The following is a 17,682-nucleotide window of genomic DNA, read 5'->3' on the forward strand; positions in this document are numbered from 1 at the left end:
ACCATGTTCCCAGAGACTGCGGGTCCAGGAACAGGGTCCAAGGTAAAGGAGTAAATTATTTTTAAACTGAGATGAGGAGACATTTCTCATCCCGGGGACTGGTGAGCCTGTGGAAAACTTGAGAACAGGAAGCCATATCATTACGTACATTCAGAAAGGCGCTGGAAATATTTCTTAGTGGAAGGGATACGAGGAGAGAGCTTGGGTGGGATGGCAGAGACTTTTAAGCCACTCTGCTATTTCAAGGGGCCTGGTGGTAGGGGGCAGCACAAGGGATCCAGGTGCACATCTACAAGATGGCTGCCTTGCTCCCAGGGTCAGGCTCCGAGCTCAGCTGAGAGCGCTCCTGCCAGGATTGTGCGCTGTCTCCCTGGGGGGGGTGGGCAGCGGCTGGAGGGCGGAGGGCGGAGGGAGGACACACTTACGTCCAGCTGTAGCTCCAGCTTGTTGATCTCCTCGCTGGCCTGGTTCAGCTGTTCCAGCTCCTCCTGCAGACAGGAGGACAAATTGCGTCAGTGTCCACCGCGGTCCACCCAATCCGTCACCCTCACAAACAGGCATGCAGACTCACGCATGTGAAAACGTCCTGGCATGCAGAATTACACACACGCGCGCATGGAAAGAGGCAGCCCGCACGGTCACCAGGCAAACGTACCAAAGTGGCAGGAAGTGCATACGGGTCGCGGGTGCTGTAAAGCGTTGTGTTAACCTCTACGCTAACCTAACGCTCACGATGCCCGGTGTCTGCCAAATCTTCTGTGTAGCAGATGACTGACACTGACCCTCCAACTAACAACATCGATGCTCTGCACAGACCTCCTCCTACATCTCTCCCACTGATCCCACATCCTGGCACCCCACTATTTTCCCTGACCCCCTCAGGCCCCCAGCGCTCACCCAGGACATTTCTGATCAGTGTCCTTCACGCACGTGACACCTCCCCACACCCACCCCCATCCCCAGCCAGTCACAGCTTCTCTCCTGCAATATTTATTCCTTTCTACACAGGGCTCTGGCCCCAACAGTCCAATTAGTACAAGTGACTCTATCTATGCCACTGTTCACAGTGTGTGCTGCCCCGGACACTGGACTCTCACGTTTACTCAGCTACCGGCCGCCCGTTTCCACGCTCCAACACTTAACCCTTTCACCCACCGCTCCCCGGTCAGTCGAACCCGGCCTGTAGCCAGGGGAGTCAGAGGGCACCACAGCACAGAAACAGGTCCTTCGGCCCATCTGTGCCGAACTGTTACTCTGCCTGGTCCCACTGGCCCACAGTCGTACTTGAACAAATTTCTCTTCAATGTTGTAATTGTACCCGCACCCATCACTTCCGCTGGCAGCTCATTTCACACTCACACCCACCCTCCGAGCAAAGAGGCTCCCCCTCAGGGTCCCCTAAATATTTCACCTTTCACCCTTAACCTACAGCCTCCAGGTCATTAAACCTCTCTCCCACCAATCTCCACAGTCAGTCCAATCCTGAGAGAGTATTAACCCTTTCACTCACTGCTCTCCACTCAGTCAGACTCCAGGCAGCCCAGTCATGAGTGTATTAACCCCACTCACAGTCCAACCTCTGGCAGCCTGTTCCCAGGGGAGGGAATTAACCCTTTCATCCACTGCTTCCCACTCACAGTCAGACCCCAGGCAGCCTGTCCACCTGGTAGTGAATTAACCCTTTTTACTCCCCACTCACAGAATCCAGGCAGCCTTTTCCTGAGAGTATTAACCCTTTCATCCACTGTTCTCACAGTCAGACTCCAAGCAGTCTATTCTCAGTGGAGGGCATTTGAATGCGCGTGGCCAAGTGGTTGAGGCTTTGGGCTCATGATCTGAAGGTCATTAGTTCAAGCCTCAGCTGAGGCAGCGTGTGTGTCCTTGAGCAAGGCACTTAATCACACACTGCTCCTGCATGCTTATAGCCCAGTGGCAGCGGTTGATACAGTATGGACAAGTAGACAAGAATCACCACCATTTCTCACTCACAAATCAGATCCTAGGCAGGGGATTAACTTTCTCACCCTGCAAGATATTTTCAGTATTTCTCTCAGCCATATTCCCCCCCCTCACCCTCCATCCGGCTGCCATTTGCCCACGATCTCAGCCCTCACCCCATCCAGTCCGAGGTAAGCAAGCCCTCCTGTCCTTCCTCACCAAACTCAACCTCACCCGCACCCCTGCCTGCTGCCCCCTCCAGTCTGTGTGTGGTCTTCATGACGGGACGGTTTATTGCAAGCGAGAAGCCCGGGGCACGCCCTGGTTCACAGTATGTAGCCACGACCATCCAAGCACAGCACCACCTGCCTGCCCTTTACAGAGCAAGATCCCAGTCCCTACAACCCCTACAGTACCACTGACCTGAAAACAGCCTCCTCCAGCCCTGCAGGCCTGACGGTCCATAGTGAGAAACCACAGCTCACAGTGCTGCCCATATCCACTGGAGGGGCTCGGTGGGTCAAGGAGGGCAGGAAACTGATAAAACTATCAAAGGAAGCAGGTTGCAGGGTGTGACTCCCAGTGCAAGGCACAGGACGGCCCCGAATCCCCACACACCGGGCAGGCAAGGTGAGGACTGGGTAGCCCGTGTTGTATTCACCTACACAAACAGCCAACCACATTGTCCATCTGGGACGGTGGGGCCACTGCACAGGGTCGGAACAAGCTGCCAAGGGTTGCAAACTGAGCCAGCTCCAGCATGGGCTCTAGTCTCCCCAGCATCGAGGACATCTTCGAAAGGTGATGCATCATGAAGGACCCCCACCACTCAGAACTGCCCTCTTCTCATCACAACCATCCAGGAGACGATAGGGGAGCCTGGAGACACACACTCACACTCAACATTTCAGAAACAGTTTCTCCCTCCCCCCCCAACCCCAAACTCCCACTCCACCGACAGGTTTCTGAACAGCCAATCAACCAGCCCATGGACACTACCCCACCAACTTTCTTTGCTCTTGTTTTGCACAACTACTACAATATTATAAAACTGTGTATTTGTTCCTAATAGTTATCAACAGAGGAATTCCTCTGTCGCGTCCCTTCGATTGACTATAAATGAACAAAGTTAGCACAGACACCCAGACCTTATCATGGAGTGTGTTGATACAACACTTTTCATCCAAATCTTCATCTTCATTGCAACATTCAAGGTGATTGTCGATATCTTCATAATTCCTAACTTGTTGAAATAGTGAAATCGTGAAATCGTTTCATTTTCACTCCCGGCCATCCCTAAGCGTGAATGCTTGACACCACATTGAGCAAAACACTTCTGAATTGTCTTATTGCTCTTTCCTCGGCAATTATCAGTGACAAAAACCACTGTTTTCAATATAAACTCGTAACTGACGCTATTTAAAAACTAATCGCTCTAAGCATGGTGTAGTAACTGATAGCCACATGACAGACACCAGCTCAGAAGCGCTCAGCAAGTCTCCTGTCCCAATTAAGCAGTACAGCATCCCAAATAAATGGAGGGAATCCCAGTTATTTTTTCCATTAAACTTGTTTCTGATTATAAACGAACACCCCGAGGTCAGCTTTCTGCTGAGGCCACCAATCTGCAATCTACACCTTGATCTCTTGTTTAGTCATGCATTAATCCATGCAAAATTCTCCTCTCTAAAGAAGCCAGCCTTGAGAGGTTAGTTATAGCCTCTCAAATTGGGCCATCGCCCTCATCAATCTCTCCTCTCTCCTACGTTTCAATATCCTTTCTGAATGCCGATATCCTACATCACGTCTACAACTGTACAAACTACCTACCCGTTTACTTTGGGTTTACACTGACGTTCTAAATATTTGACACACTAATTAATTCCAAGTTGTTATTTGACATTTCAGAATAAGTTCTACAAATGTTCTACAGATACTCTGCAGTCCATTAAATGGGCATTATTATAGAATATAGAAAGTACATCCCAGGAACTGGCCCTTCGTCCCATGAAACTGTGCAGAACTATTTAAACTAATGCCCTGTTGCCAACCCCACTCCCCATCTCTCATCCTGCACTGGTCACTTATCATGTGTTACTGCCACTGTTTTATGTAATTGTAAAACTGCTCGTTTTATTAGAAGTGCCAGTAACATCATACTGTCTTATATAAACTGCACCCGACACTTTATGCCAGGCCACTGGGGGACTTGTGCTCATATTATTTTGTGATTCTATGTGCTGGATCACAACTATACATGCAGTGTGTGCCTCTATGTATTGGTCCTGGAGGAACGATGTTTCGTTTAGCTGTATACACGCGTATCGTTGAATGACAATAAACTTGAACTAATGATGCCTACTGCTTTCTTCCTACACATGCGCCATACCCCTCCATTCTCTGCACATTCATGTGCCGAAGAGATTCTTAAATACCTCTACCTAATCTGCCTCCTTCACCACCAGGCAGCCACCACTTTCAGTGTAAAAACTTGCCCCAGACACCTCCTTTGAACTTGCACCTTCTCACCTTCGTTGCATGCCCTCTGGTATGAGATATTTCCTCCCTGGGAAGAAGATACTGGCTGCCTGTGCCTCTCAAACATTTTATAAGCTTCTCTCAGGTCTCCTCTCAGCCTCTGTTGCTCCTGGTTCGTCCAACCTCTCCTGATAGGACCTGCCCTCTGACCCAGGCGGCATCCTGGCAAATTCCTTTTGAAGCCTCCAGATCCTCCCTGTAATGAAGTGCCAACTCAGCCGGCTCCATCCTCCTTTTATTGAGGGCATCTGCAAAAGGTGGCGTCCATCACCACCCAGGACATGCCCTCTTCCATCACTACCATCAGGGAGTTGGTACAGGAGCCTGAAGACCCACACTCAGTGTTAGCAACAGGTTCTTCCATCCCGCCATCAGCTTTCAGAACAGTCAGTGAACACTACCTTGTTATTCCTTTTTCACACTAGTTACTTATTTGCTTTATTGTTTATTAAAACTTGGTATAAGTTTGATCTTGCTCTGTCCTGCTGCATAAAGCAACTGATTTCACAACATATGTTAATAAACCCTCTGTGTTTAAATATTTTCCACAACACTTTGCTCCAAGTAATATCATTCAGTATAATTTTGTAGTCTGCTGTTGTTGTTCTACAGACTGTTCGCAACATGAAGCATTTAAGATTATAGGTCAGTTTTGCTTTTTTTCGGTGTCATATTACCATCCTGTTAAAGCAAAAGTTAATCAATAAACAATTAAACACAACACCCTCCAGTTCACTGCTTGTGAACGGTGGGAACACCAGGCAATGGGGGAAGAAATACAAGCACCTGCTGACCAAATGCTAGACACAGAAGATTCGACGACACACACAAAATGCTGGAGGAATTCAGCTGGTCAGACAGCATCAATGGTGGGGAATGGACAATCACAGTTTCAGGCTGAGACCCTTCATCAGGGCCTTAAAGCTCTCTGCTTCTTTCTGGACAACAGACCTAACTAGTTTCACTCCGCTTCCACTATCCCCTGTCTGGCTGAAATGGTTCTCACCCTCAACAACTTCCCTTTCGCTCCTCTCATCTTCTCCGAAACCTGAGTAACCATGGGCACTTGCATGGGTCCTTTTGGGAAGGCATGTGGCACAGTCCGTGTTCCAAGTCTCACTGGCAATGCTTCACAACTCTTCCTGCGCTATATTGATGACTGCATTGGTGCTGCTCCCTGCATTCATGCTGAGCTCTTCAATTTCATCAACTTTTTTTTTTAAAAGATTACTTTATTTGTCACGTGTACATCGAAACATTGAAACACAGCAAAATGCATTGTTTTGGGTCAACAACCAGCACAGTCTGAGGATGCTGGGTGAGGCCCATAAACGTCACATAACTAACACCACCCATACGTCTTTGGAAAGTGGGAGGAAATGGGAGCACCCGGAGGAAACCTTGTGGTCATGGGGAGACTATAGAAACTCCTTCAGGGATAGCAATGGGAATTGATGCATTCCCCTTCCCCACCCCCACCCATCGGTGTTTGCTGGCACTGTAAATCATGGGCTAACCGCTATGCCATCGTACCTCCAACTTCCACCCTGCCCTCAAATTTACTTGTCCACCTTTGACACTTAGCTCCCCCTTTCTCAATCTTGCTGTCTCCATCTCTGGAGACAGGTTATTCACTGACTCTCACTGACCAAACAGTTCTCACAAGCAATTCCATACATCTACCTCAGCTCCATCTTCCTCCTCGACTCCTTAGTGTCCGGATCCCGCAGACCCTCTGATGTCAGGCCTCAAAGACTGACTATCCACAGCTCTGAGCAGTCAAGGGCTTTCAGCACGCCTGTCTCTTGTCCTGCTTCAGTGAGACAGCCTCCTTTTCCAGATTCCAGAGACCTCACTGCTGTCACTTTTCACTGTAGATTCATACCCTCTGCACTGACAATGATTGAGCAGGCTTTGGAGAGGAGGAGGAGGGTAGAGAGTGCCGAGAGTGGGGGAGGAGGGTAGGGAGTCGGGGAGAAGGGTAGGGAGTGGGGTAGGGAGTAGGGGAAGAGGGTAGGGAGTGCCAAGGGTGGGGAGTGGGGGAGGGCAGACTGGGAGTGGGGGAGGAGGGTAGGGAGTAGGGGAAGAGGGTAGGGAGTAGGGGAAGAGGGTAGGGAGTGCCAAGGGTGGGGAGTGGGGGAGGGCGGGCCGGGAGTCGGGGAGGAGGGTAGGGAGTGCCAAGAGTGGGGAGTGGGGGAGGAGGGTAGGGAGTCGGGGAGGAGGGCAGGGAGTGGGGGAGGAGGGCAGGGAGTGGGGAAGGGGAGTAGAGGGAACCCAGAGCACAGGGGTGAGGTGCCGAGAGGGCAGTGAACATAGTCATAGTCACAGTCATACTTATTGATCCCGAGGGAAATTGGTTTTCGCTACAGTTGCTCCATAAATAATAAATAGTAATAGAACCATAAATAGTTAAATAGTAATTATGCCAGTAAATTATGAAATAAGTCCAGGACCAGCCTATTGGCTCAGGGTGTCTGACCCTCCAAGGGAGGAGTTGTAAAGTTTGATGGCCACAGGCAGGAATGACTTCCTATGATGCTCTGTGTTGCATCTCGGTGGAATGAGTCTCTGGCTGAATGTACTCCTGTGCCCACCCAGTACATTATGTAGTGGATGGGAGACATTGTCCAAGATGGCATGCAACTTAGACAGCATCCTCTTTTCAGACACCACCGTGAGAGTCCAGTTCCATCCCCACAACATCACTGGCCTTACGAATGAGTTTGTTGATTCTGTTGGTGTCTGCTACCCTCAGCCTGCTGCCCCAGTATACAACAGCAAACACGATCACACTGACCACCACAGACTCGTAGAACATCCTCAGCATCGTCCGGCAGATGTTAAAGGACCTCAGTCTCCTCGGGAAATAGAGATGGCTCTGACCCTTCTTGTAGACAGCCTCAGTGTTCTTTGACCAGTCCAGTTTATTGTCAATTCGTATCCCCAGGTATTTGTAATCCTCCACCATGTCCACACTGACCCCCTGGATGGAAACAGGGGTCACCGGTACCTTAGCTCTCCTCAGGTCTACCACCATCTCCTTAGTCTTTCTCACATTAAGCTGCAGATAATTCTGCTCACACCATGTGACAAAGTTTCCTACCGTAGCTCTGTACTGAGCCTCATCTCCCTTGCTGATGCATCCAACTATGGCAGAGTCATCCGAAAACTTCTGAAGTTTACAAGACTCTGTGCGGTAGTTGAAGTCCGAGGTGTAAATGGTGAAGAGAAAGGGAGACAAGACAGTCCCCTGTGGAGCCCCAGTGCTGCTGATCACTCTGTCGGACACACAGTGTTGCTAGCACACGTACTGTGGTCTGCCAGTCAGGTAATCAAGAATTCATGACACCAGGAAAGCATCCACCTGCATCGCTGTCAGCTTCTCCCCCAGCAGAGCAGGGCGGATGGTGTTGAATGCACTGGAGAAGTCAAAAAACATGACCCTCACAGTGCTCGCTGGCTTGTCCAGGTAGGCGTAGACACGGTTCAGCAGGAAGACGTTCAGCAGAACCAGTTGCCTGAAGGCGATTCTCACAAAGTGATAAATGCTGTGGTCCTCCTTGAAGGGCCAGCAGTAGAAAGGGTGAGCAGTTTCAAGCTCCTGGGCGGCTACATCTCAGCGGATCTATCACGGGCACAGTGTATCGATACAAAGAAGGCACGCCAGCAGCTATACTTCATTAGGGGTTCGAGGAGATTTGCAAAGACTAGCAAATTTCTGGAGGTGTACAAATTTCTGGAGGTGTACGGTGAAGAACGTTTTGACTGTTGTATCACCAGCTGGTATGGACAGGATTGAAAGAGGCTGTAGAGCAGGGTTCCAAATCTGGGGTCCACGGACCCCTTCCTTAGTGGTATTGGTGCATGGGGACCCCTGATGTAGGCTCAGCCCGCTCCACCACGGGCACCAACCTCCCCTCCATCGAGGACATCTTCAACAGGCCGTGCCTCAGGAAGGTGACATCCCTCACCATCTGGGACGTGCCCTCTCCTCATTACTACCATCGGGGAGGAGGAACAGGAGCCTGCAGACCCACACTCAATGTTTCAGGAACAGCTTCCTCCCCTCCGCCATCAGATTTCTCAACGGCTCACGAACACTCCCTCACTATTCTACTTTTGCACTATATATTTATTTTTTTTACTGTCACTTATAGTGATTTTTTTCTACTGCCATAAAAACAAATTTCACGATACGTATCAGTGCTAATAAACCCGATTCTGATTCACCAGCAGCTTCATTCTTCAAGCGGCAGCAGAGTTTAGCGCCTGCTCTGATTTTATCACAAGGCTAACAGCGAGTTGGGTCGGGGTAAACACACTGAGTCACCTGCTTGGTTCCAATTGCAGCAAGGCAAACTCCTTACTGCAAAACATTCAGTCAACCGAATTACCCCGGAATCAAGTCAAACAGTGGACAGAACAACAGTGGGCATGTTTTGCTGCTGAACAAGAAAACAAGAAGCATTAGACCACTCGAAGCAAATTCAAAGACGAGTTTAACCCTGCAAGAAATCAATCCCTCATCTGAGCTCACCACAACAGGGTGACTTGCGCTTTTATTTTCTGCTGCCAGATTTTATGTGCACCCTCTATATATTTCGTTTTAAATTATGCATAGACGGATAATGTATAATTCATACTCATCGAAATCTGTTGTTCCCCCTCCCCACCCCATTACATTCTGCCAACAGCATCCACTTACATGTAATATGCTGGTTTAAGACCATGCATTATTTTATTAGTACAGTTTTGCTGCTGGTATTTTATCTTCTGCAGATCTGCTCAAAACGCAATATGTGTTCCTTTAATCCCATTATTTATTGATTGAGATACCGCGCGGAATAGACCCTTCTGGCCCTTTGAGCTGTGCCATGACCTCCGATTTAATCCCAGCCAAACCACGGGACAATTTACAATGAGCAATTAACCAACCAGCCCGCAGACCAGAGCAACCGGAAAAAAACCCAGGCGGTGACGGGGAGAACGTACAAACTCCTCACAGGCCGCAGTGAGAATCGGACCTGGGTTGCTGGTACTGCGAGGTGTGCTACGCTACTGTGATTGTACAATTATGTCATTTTTGCAGTTTAAAATTTAAAAAAATTCAGTTGATTAAGGCTTGTGGAATGAGCTAATGTCTTGGGAACATAATGTAGAAAACCACCCAAGAGTCCTTCACAGGAATGTTCCCAGAACACCGTCTGACTATAGCCACATCAGGTGATGCGAGCAAGCAAACTAAAATTTGGTTAAAGAGACACATTCGTCATCTTATATGCCTCCATTCAAAAAAGAATTCCTCTCCTGCAGATTCCGCATCCACGTTTCTCTACCCTCGATCCAATCGGATAAATTCGGACGGCTGCTTGTGGTGGCACAGGAGCGCAGTGTGACACCTGACAGCGTCAGCAACCCAGGTTCAATCCCTGTCACAGCCTCTGAGGAGCTGGCATGTTCGACCCGTGACCGGTGGGTTTCCTCCCACCTTCCAAAGGCTGGTAATGGTCACCTCCGTGGCGCTGAGGCTACGCTGGCGCCGGAAGCGTCGCGACAGTTGCGGCTGCCCCCAGCTCATCTCTGATTGGGGCCAGCGATGTACTTCACTGTATGTTTCAGTTGCTGGAGTTTCTCGTGTGGGGCTTGCGTCATCAGCCGTTCTGACAGAAGAGGCAAAGGTCCCACCCGAAACCAACAGAGATTAATGCAAAATACCGCCCGCATTGTGACACGCAACCTGAGTATCTGGTAATTAACTCCTGACTTATTGGAGAGGATCTGTTACTGAAAGTCAGGAGCGTGGTGACATTTCCTCTTGGCAAACTCTGTGATATGATGTGGAAACCACCTGGGCTCGAGTGCTGTTACTTCCCATTACCAAAACATACAACACTAATGACTTTTTCTGATCCTTTGCCAGGCCTGGCTCACATAGGCAAGGTTACCTTTATGGGCTAATGTCTGCCTGACAAACATCAGTGTAATCTTATGGTTTCCCAGACCACTTTACAGAGAAACATAGAAAACCTACAGCACAATACAGGCCCTTCGGCCCACAAAGCTGTGCCAAACATGTACTTACCTTAGAAATTACCTCGGGTTACCCATAGCCCTCTATTTTTCTAAGCTCCATTTAGCTGTCCAGGAGTCTCTTAATAAGACCCTATCGTATCTGCCTCCACCACCAACGCCGGCAGCCTATTCCACGCACTCACCACTCTTTCTGCGTAAAAAACTTACCCCTGACATCTCCTCTGTACCTACTTCCAAGCACCTTAAACCTGTGCCCTCTCATGTTAGCCATTTCAGCCCTGGGGAAAAAGCCTGACTATCCACACGATCAATGCCTCTCATCATCTTACACACCTCTATCAGGTCACCCCTCACCCTCCATCACTCCAAGGAGAAAAGGCCGAGTTCACTCAACCTATTCTCATGAGGCATGCTCCCCAATCCAGACAACATCCCTGTAAATCTCTACCCTCGATCCAATCGGATAAATTCGGACGGCTGCTTGTGGTGGCACAGAAGCGCAGTGGTTAGTGTGACACCTGACAAGCGGGGTCTATATAGCTGTAACATTACCTCTTGGCTCTTAAACTCAGTCCCACGGTTGGTGAAGGTCAATGCACCGTATGACTTAACAAGATGGATGAGGGTCAGGAGTAAACATAACTCCCCGTGACAATGGACGCCCTTGTGCGGAAGACAGGAGAAAAGCAATTACTTTAGCCCCAGGACATCGTGCAGGAGATTCCTCAACCACGTCAACAGTTGCTCCGACAACAATCTTCCCTGTCACAAAGTCAGAAGGCTCACAAATTACTGTGCGGTGTTCACGAGCCCTGTAATAATACAAGGCTCTCTCCAACCTTCACCAGAGGTGATGTTCAGAGTAGAAGGTCGTCACCTTCAACATGCCAACCAATGCAGACCCCAAACAACACTGGACCTTTGTGCCTGAACTGACTCACGGCCAGGATGTCATGGCAAAGAAAATTCACCAGTAGTGCTTCAGGAGGCTACAGAAATCTAGTAGGCCCTGTAGACCCTCACCAGTTCTTATCGATGCACCAGAGGGAGCATCCTACCTGGATGCATCACGATTTGATATGGCAACTGTTGTGTCCGAAACTGCAAGAGACCTGCACATCACGGGAAACAGCCTCCCCTCCACGGACTCTGTCTCTACTCTTTGCTGCTTTGCTAAAGTAGCCTGCGTAATCAAAGATCCCTCCCACCCTGTATATTCCCTCTTCTCCCCCCTCCCGCGGGGCAAACAAAAGCCTGAAATAAAGTGATTCCAGATCCACCACTGATCCGCTGGCACTCATATTGCCCTGTGAGTGAAGAAATTTCCCCCACATCCCCCTTAAATAGATTGGAGCAGATCTCACTCATTCTCCATAGGTAGTCACTCCTCTCTCCACGGCGCTGAGGCTATGAAGACTGCCCCGGCTGCTGTGCTCCGTGCCCGCTAATATGGTGATCTGATAAGTGAGGCTTTGGGCCTACTCCAGGCTGCTCCACATCAGGGGACTCATTTTTGGTTCACAATGCTATTGTTCGCTTCAATTGTTTGCATGGTTTTAATTTACTTTTTCCTTCTCTTTTATTTTCATTCTTTTTTCCCTTTAATTGGGTTCTTTTGCGTTCCTTGCTTTGTGGCTACTCGTGAGCAAGCAAATCTCAAAGTTATATAGTTTTTACATTCTTTGATAAATTAATCTTGAAATACTTCGCCTATCACTGTAAACCTATGACCTCTGACTCTAGCCTCACCCAGCCTGATGGGAAATGTGTGCTTGCATTTACCTTAGCTATACCCCCCTCTGTAAGATCTCCCCTCATTCACCAGTGCACCAGGAAATAAAGTCCTAACCTCTCAGACAGGCACATGGATGATAGAAAAATGTAGGGCTACGTGGGAGCAAAGCTTCAGATTGATCTTGGAGGTCAGCACAACATTGTGGGCCGAAGGGCCTATACTGTTCTACGTTCTGTTCAGCTTGCCCTATAATTCAGATAGTGCTAATGTACCTGCCTCACCCACCTCCCCTGTCAGTTCCATATACTGACCAGCCACTGAGTGAAAAACATGTCCTGCCACCCACCCCCGATAAGGTTCCTATTAAATCCCCCCGTCTCACATTAAAACTATGCCCTCGAATTCCTGATTCCCCAGCCCTGGGGAAAAGACTGTGCACATTCACCTTCTGCATGCCCCTTAAGATTCAAAGTTCAAAGTAAATTTTATTATCAAAATAGATATGTCACCATACACTACCCTGAGCTTCATTTTCTTGTGGGCATACTCAACCAATCTGTAGAACAGAATCAATGAAAGATTGCCCAACTAGGACGCTCAAGCAGAGTGCAGAAGATGGCAAATACAAATACAGTCAGCCCTCCGCATCCACGGAGGTTTGGTTCCGGGACCCCCCCCCCCCCACCCCACGGATGCTCAAGTCCCATATATAAAATGGCGTAGTATTTGCATATAACCTATGCACATCCTCCCGTATACTTTAAATCATCTCTAGATTACTTATAATACCTAATACAATGTAAATGCTCTGTAAATAGTTGTTATACTGTATTGTTTAGGGAATAATGACAAGAAAAAAAGTCTGTACATGTTCAGTACAGACGCAACCATCGTAGCTCTTCTGGGAACGCTGTTGCTGCCTCAGCATCAGCCGATGCCAATTCTCCTGTGATCTTTAAGCTCTTGAGGCAGTAGTGCTTTACATAGCTAGCCAGCCATCCCTTAATAGCCTTAAACTCCTTCCTCTCGCTCACAACACAAGTAAGAAACGAATGAGATGCGAGGCGAGCAATGCTCAAACAACGAGTGCTGGAGAGAGAACTTCTGGTCTTTTTCTCAATCCCGATCCGCGGTTGGTTGAATCGCGGATACGGAGGGCCGACTGTAGAAATAAATGTCGAGAATGTGACATGAAGAGTTCTTGAAAGTGTGTCCATAGGTTGTGGGAACATTTCAATGATGGGGCAAGTGAAGTTGAGTGATGTTACCCCTCTGGTTTAGAAGCCTGACGGTTGAGGGGTAATAACTGTTCCTGAACCTGATGGTGCGAGTTCTGAGGCTCCTGTACCGAATTCCTGATGGCAGCAGCGAGAAGAGAGCAAGACCTGGGTGGTGACGGTTTCCTGATGACAGATGCTGCTTTCCTACAACAGTGTTTTATATAGATTCTATGCTCCTCTACAAGATCATCCCTTATTCTCCTACACTCCAATTAATAAAGTTTCAACCACTCTGCGCCACTCATTTCCGTCAATCTCAGCAATAGCCTCGTAAATCTCCTCTGTGCTCTTTCCAGCTTAATGGCACATTTCCTAGAGCAGGTTGCAAATCTGAACACCATACTCTAAAGGCAGCCTCACCAATATCTCTACCACTGCATCTGAACCTTGTATAACTGGCTAGATCTAACTGCTGCCTGAGAAAAGAACTGGATCCACTGCAATTTGTTCACTGCTGCACCAGACTTTCAGCGGACGAAGTCGCACTCTGTCTTGGAGCCCCTAGAAAACTGCGAGACATACGTCAGGCTTCTGTTTATCGATTACAGCTCAGCATTGAACACCATCATTTCCTCAGTACTAACAAACAAGCTTCAAACCCCAGACCTCTGTGCTCTCTGTAACTGGATCCTTGACATCCTTCTCAGTAGACCACAGACAGCGCACATTGCTATCGACGCTGGCGTGCCGAGCCACTGCTCTACTCTCTCTACATCCGTGACAGTGTGGCCAGGCATAGCTCAAACACCATCCATAAATTCCCCAATGGGAGAACCGGCGATGGTGATGTGGAGGCTTACAGGAGCGAGACAGATCAGCTGTTTGAACGGTGTTGCAACAACCACCTCATACTCACTGTCAGAAAAACCGAACAACTGGTTGTGGACTTCAGCGAGGGAACTGGGAGAACACACTCCAGTCATCATCGAAAGGGTGAGCAGCTTCAGGCTTTTGGGCGTCAACATCTCAGAGGACCTCTCCTGGGCCCAACACATTGATGCAAACAGAAAGGAGGCACACCCGTAGCTCTACTTCAATAAGAGTTTGAGGAGATTTGGTTTGCCACCAGAGACCCTTGCAGATTTCCAGAGACGAACAGTGGAGAGCATTCTGACTGGTTGTATCATTGCCTGACAGGGAGGTACCAGTACCCAGGATCTGAAGAGGCTCCATCAGGACATCTTCAACAGGCCGTACCTCAAGAAGGTGACATCTGTCATGAAGGACCTTCACCATCCAGGACACGTCCTCTTCTCAGACAGCAGGTACAGGAGCCCAAAGACCCACACTCAACTGTTTGGGAACAGTTTCTTCCCCTCTGCCATCAGAGTTCCAAATGGTCCATGAACCCACAAACCCTACCTCGTTATTCCTTTTCCTTGACACTATTTATTTGTGCAATTTGTAGATTTTACAGCTCTGCACTGCACTGCTACCACAACACAATAAATCGCACATCACATGTCAGTGGTATTAAATCTATTCTGATATAACATTCCAACCTCTATACACAATGCCCCGACTGACGAAGGCCAGCAAGCAAAAAGCCTTCTTCAGCAAGCTGTAACACCACTTTCAGGGAAACATGAATTTGAATTGTTGGTCTCTCTGATCTACCATGCACCCCGGGGTTCTAATGTTCTATCGCAAGCTCTGATTATCTTCCCAAGTGCCCAGAGCTTTTCTGCCACCTACAGGACACGAGTTAGGGGTGTGACGAAACGAGTTCCATCTGGTGGGACCAGTGCTATCCACCGACACCAAGAAAGCTATTCACAACCCAAGAGATCAGAGCCCAATTAATTGGCATCACTTGCACAGTCCTTCATTGCTGATGGGTCTAAATCCTGGGACACCCTTCCTTAGAGGACCGCGGGAATACTTTCACCAGGAGGACTCCAGTGGCCCACAGCCACATCGTCCTGGGTAATCGGGGATGGGCAATAAATTCTGGCATTGCCTGGAAGACCCAGATCCCAAAACTACATACGGGAAAAAAATAGCATGGCTTTCAGCATTCCATGGAGATTTTTGCAGTGGAAATTTACCAGGATACTAGAAACATAGAAAAACTACAACACAATACAGGCCCTTTGGCCCACAATGCTGTGCCGAACATATACTTACTTTAGAAATTACCCAGGGTCACCCATAGCCCTCTATTTTTCTAAGCTCCATGTACCTATCCAGGAGTCTCTTAAAATACCCCATCATATCCGCTTCCACCACCGTCGCCAACAGCCCATTCCACGCACTCGTCACTCTCTGTGTGAAAAAACTTACCCCTGACATCTCCTCTGTACCTACTTCCAAGCACCTTAACACTGTGCCCTCTCGTGCTAGCCATTTCAGTCCCGGCTTAGAGAGCATGTCTTGTGAGGAAAGGTTGAAGCTTGGCTTTGGAGCAAAGGAGGATGAGAGGTGACTTGATAGATGATGAGGCTTAGATCGAGTGGACAACCAGAGTGCTTTTTGCCAGATTAATACCGGGGGCATAAGCATAAGGTTAAGGCTATTGCAGGAAACTATAGGAGGGACGCAAGAGGTAAGTTGTTGTTTTTCTTTACACAGAGGGTGGAATGCACTGCCAGGGATGCTGGTGGAGGCAGATACACAGATGAAAGAAACATTAAGGGCTATGTAGAAGGGAGGGTTAGATTGCTTCTAGGGAAGGTTAAAAGAGCAGCACAAAATCGTGGTTCAGAAGGCCTGCATTGTGCTGTAGCGTTCTTTGTTCTACGTTCAAACAATCAGGGAATTGAACAGTTCTATGGGCCCTTTTGACCCGCTGGCACTCAGCTGAAATTCTGAAACACATCTTGAGAAAGGCAATGCTGGCAGCCAAGAAGCTCGCTCAATTAAGAGTACTTCCTTCTAGCTCAGGGGTTCCCAACCGTGGACCAATACCATGAAGCAAAGGGTGTGGGGGGAACCCTGTTCTAGCTAGACATTAAGCAGTACAAAAATGGCAGGTATTTGAGAAATGCCACTATGTCAGGAACTGAGATCTCTTCAAACTTTCATTTTATTTTTGGATTGCTAAATTATCAAAACAGTCTTCCAAATAGAGTCACAAGGCATGGAAACAGGACCTTTGACTCAACAGGTCTGACCAAGTTGCCCAACTAAACTAGTCTATTTGTCTACATCCCTTTTAACCTTCCCTATCCAACTATCTTTTAAATGTTGTTATTGCACAGGACTGCTGAAAAGCCTCAGGCACATGTATAAAGCTAGGATGCCCAAGGCATTTTGCACAGTCCTGTATTTGTCAACGTGGAGTGGAGAGCGAGTTTGTAAATCTGGCGAGAGCAAAGGATGTTGGGAATGGTGAGGGAGGAGCACTGTGGGAGGGGTGTGGGACAGGTGGCAGAGGAGGAGTACTGGGGGGGGAGGGGGAGTAGCGTGGGTACAAACACTCCCAGCTCTGAGTCACCAGGCAAAGTAACTTGAGTTCAGACAATTGGTTTATTGGATCATTACAGAATGTCTCTCTGGTGCTCCCTGCTCCCTCCCCTCTTTCCCCTTTGCCCACCACGATTCCTCTCTCCCTGCCCCCTTCCCACTCTCAGTCCACAGAAGAGACACATATCAGAATCAGGTTTATCATCTCTCACATATGTTATGAAATTTGGTTTTTTTTGTGACTGCAGTACAGAGGACTACATAAAATTCCTTTAGCACTGAGCACCCTAGCTATCCATCTATGTACATGTAGATGCGTGACCATTGCACAATTCTGTACCTGCCTCAACCATTTTCTCTGACAGCTCATTCTATACATGCACCACCCTATACAAGAAGTTGCCCTTCAAGTTCCTATTCAATCTCTCCCTTCTCACCTTACCTGCCTAGTTCCTGAAGGCTAGAAATATTGCTACATGTTGTGTTATATGTTCAGGGTTACAGCCTACAAGAACAAAACCAGGTTATTTGAAGCTCATCAACTTTAGAATGAAAGGGGCCTCTGTGTTTTGAGGACTGTGACCCCCCCCCCCCCGTGTACATCAAAACATCCGAGCACACAGTGAAATACAGGGCACATATAGGGGAGTTTTCGTAGAACCATTAGAAGAATGAGGGGGATCTCATTGAGTATTGAAAGGCCTAAAGTGGATGTGGAGAGGATGTAGGGAAGTTTCAGACCAGAGGGCACAG

The 17,682-nt window shown here is 48.3% G+C and overlaps 1 protein-coding gene across 1 annotated transcript in view; it reads right to left on the reverse strand.

The window, feature by feature from the left end:
• The window catches only part of sh3bp5lb (SH3-binding domain protein 5-like, b), a 37,075-nt gene that overhangs the window by 6,912 nt on the left and 12,481 nt on the right, over positions 1 to 17,682 (reverse strand). Inside the window, exon 2 of the mRNA XM_063048139.1 lies at positions 426 to 488. Within this exon, the coding sequence (XP_062904209.1) occupies positions 426 to 488 (63 nt within the window). The remainder of the gene's footprint in view (positions 1 to 425; positions 489 to 17,682) is intronic.

This window comes from Mobula hypostoma, chromosome 5, assembly GCF_963921235.1.
Source record: "Mobula hypostoma chromosome 5, sMobHyp1.1, whole genome shotgun sequence".
NCBI classification, from domain to species: domain Eukaryota; kingdom Metazoa; phylum Chordata; class Chondrichthyes; order Myliobatiformes; family Myliobatidae; genus Mobula; species Mobula hypostoma.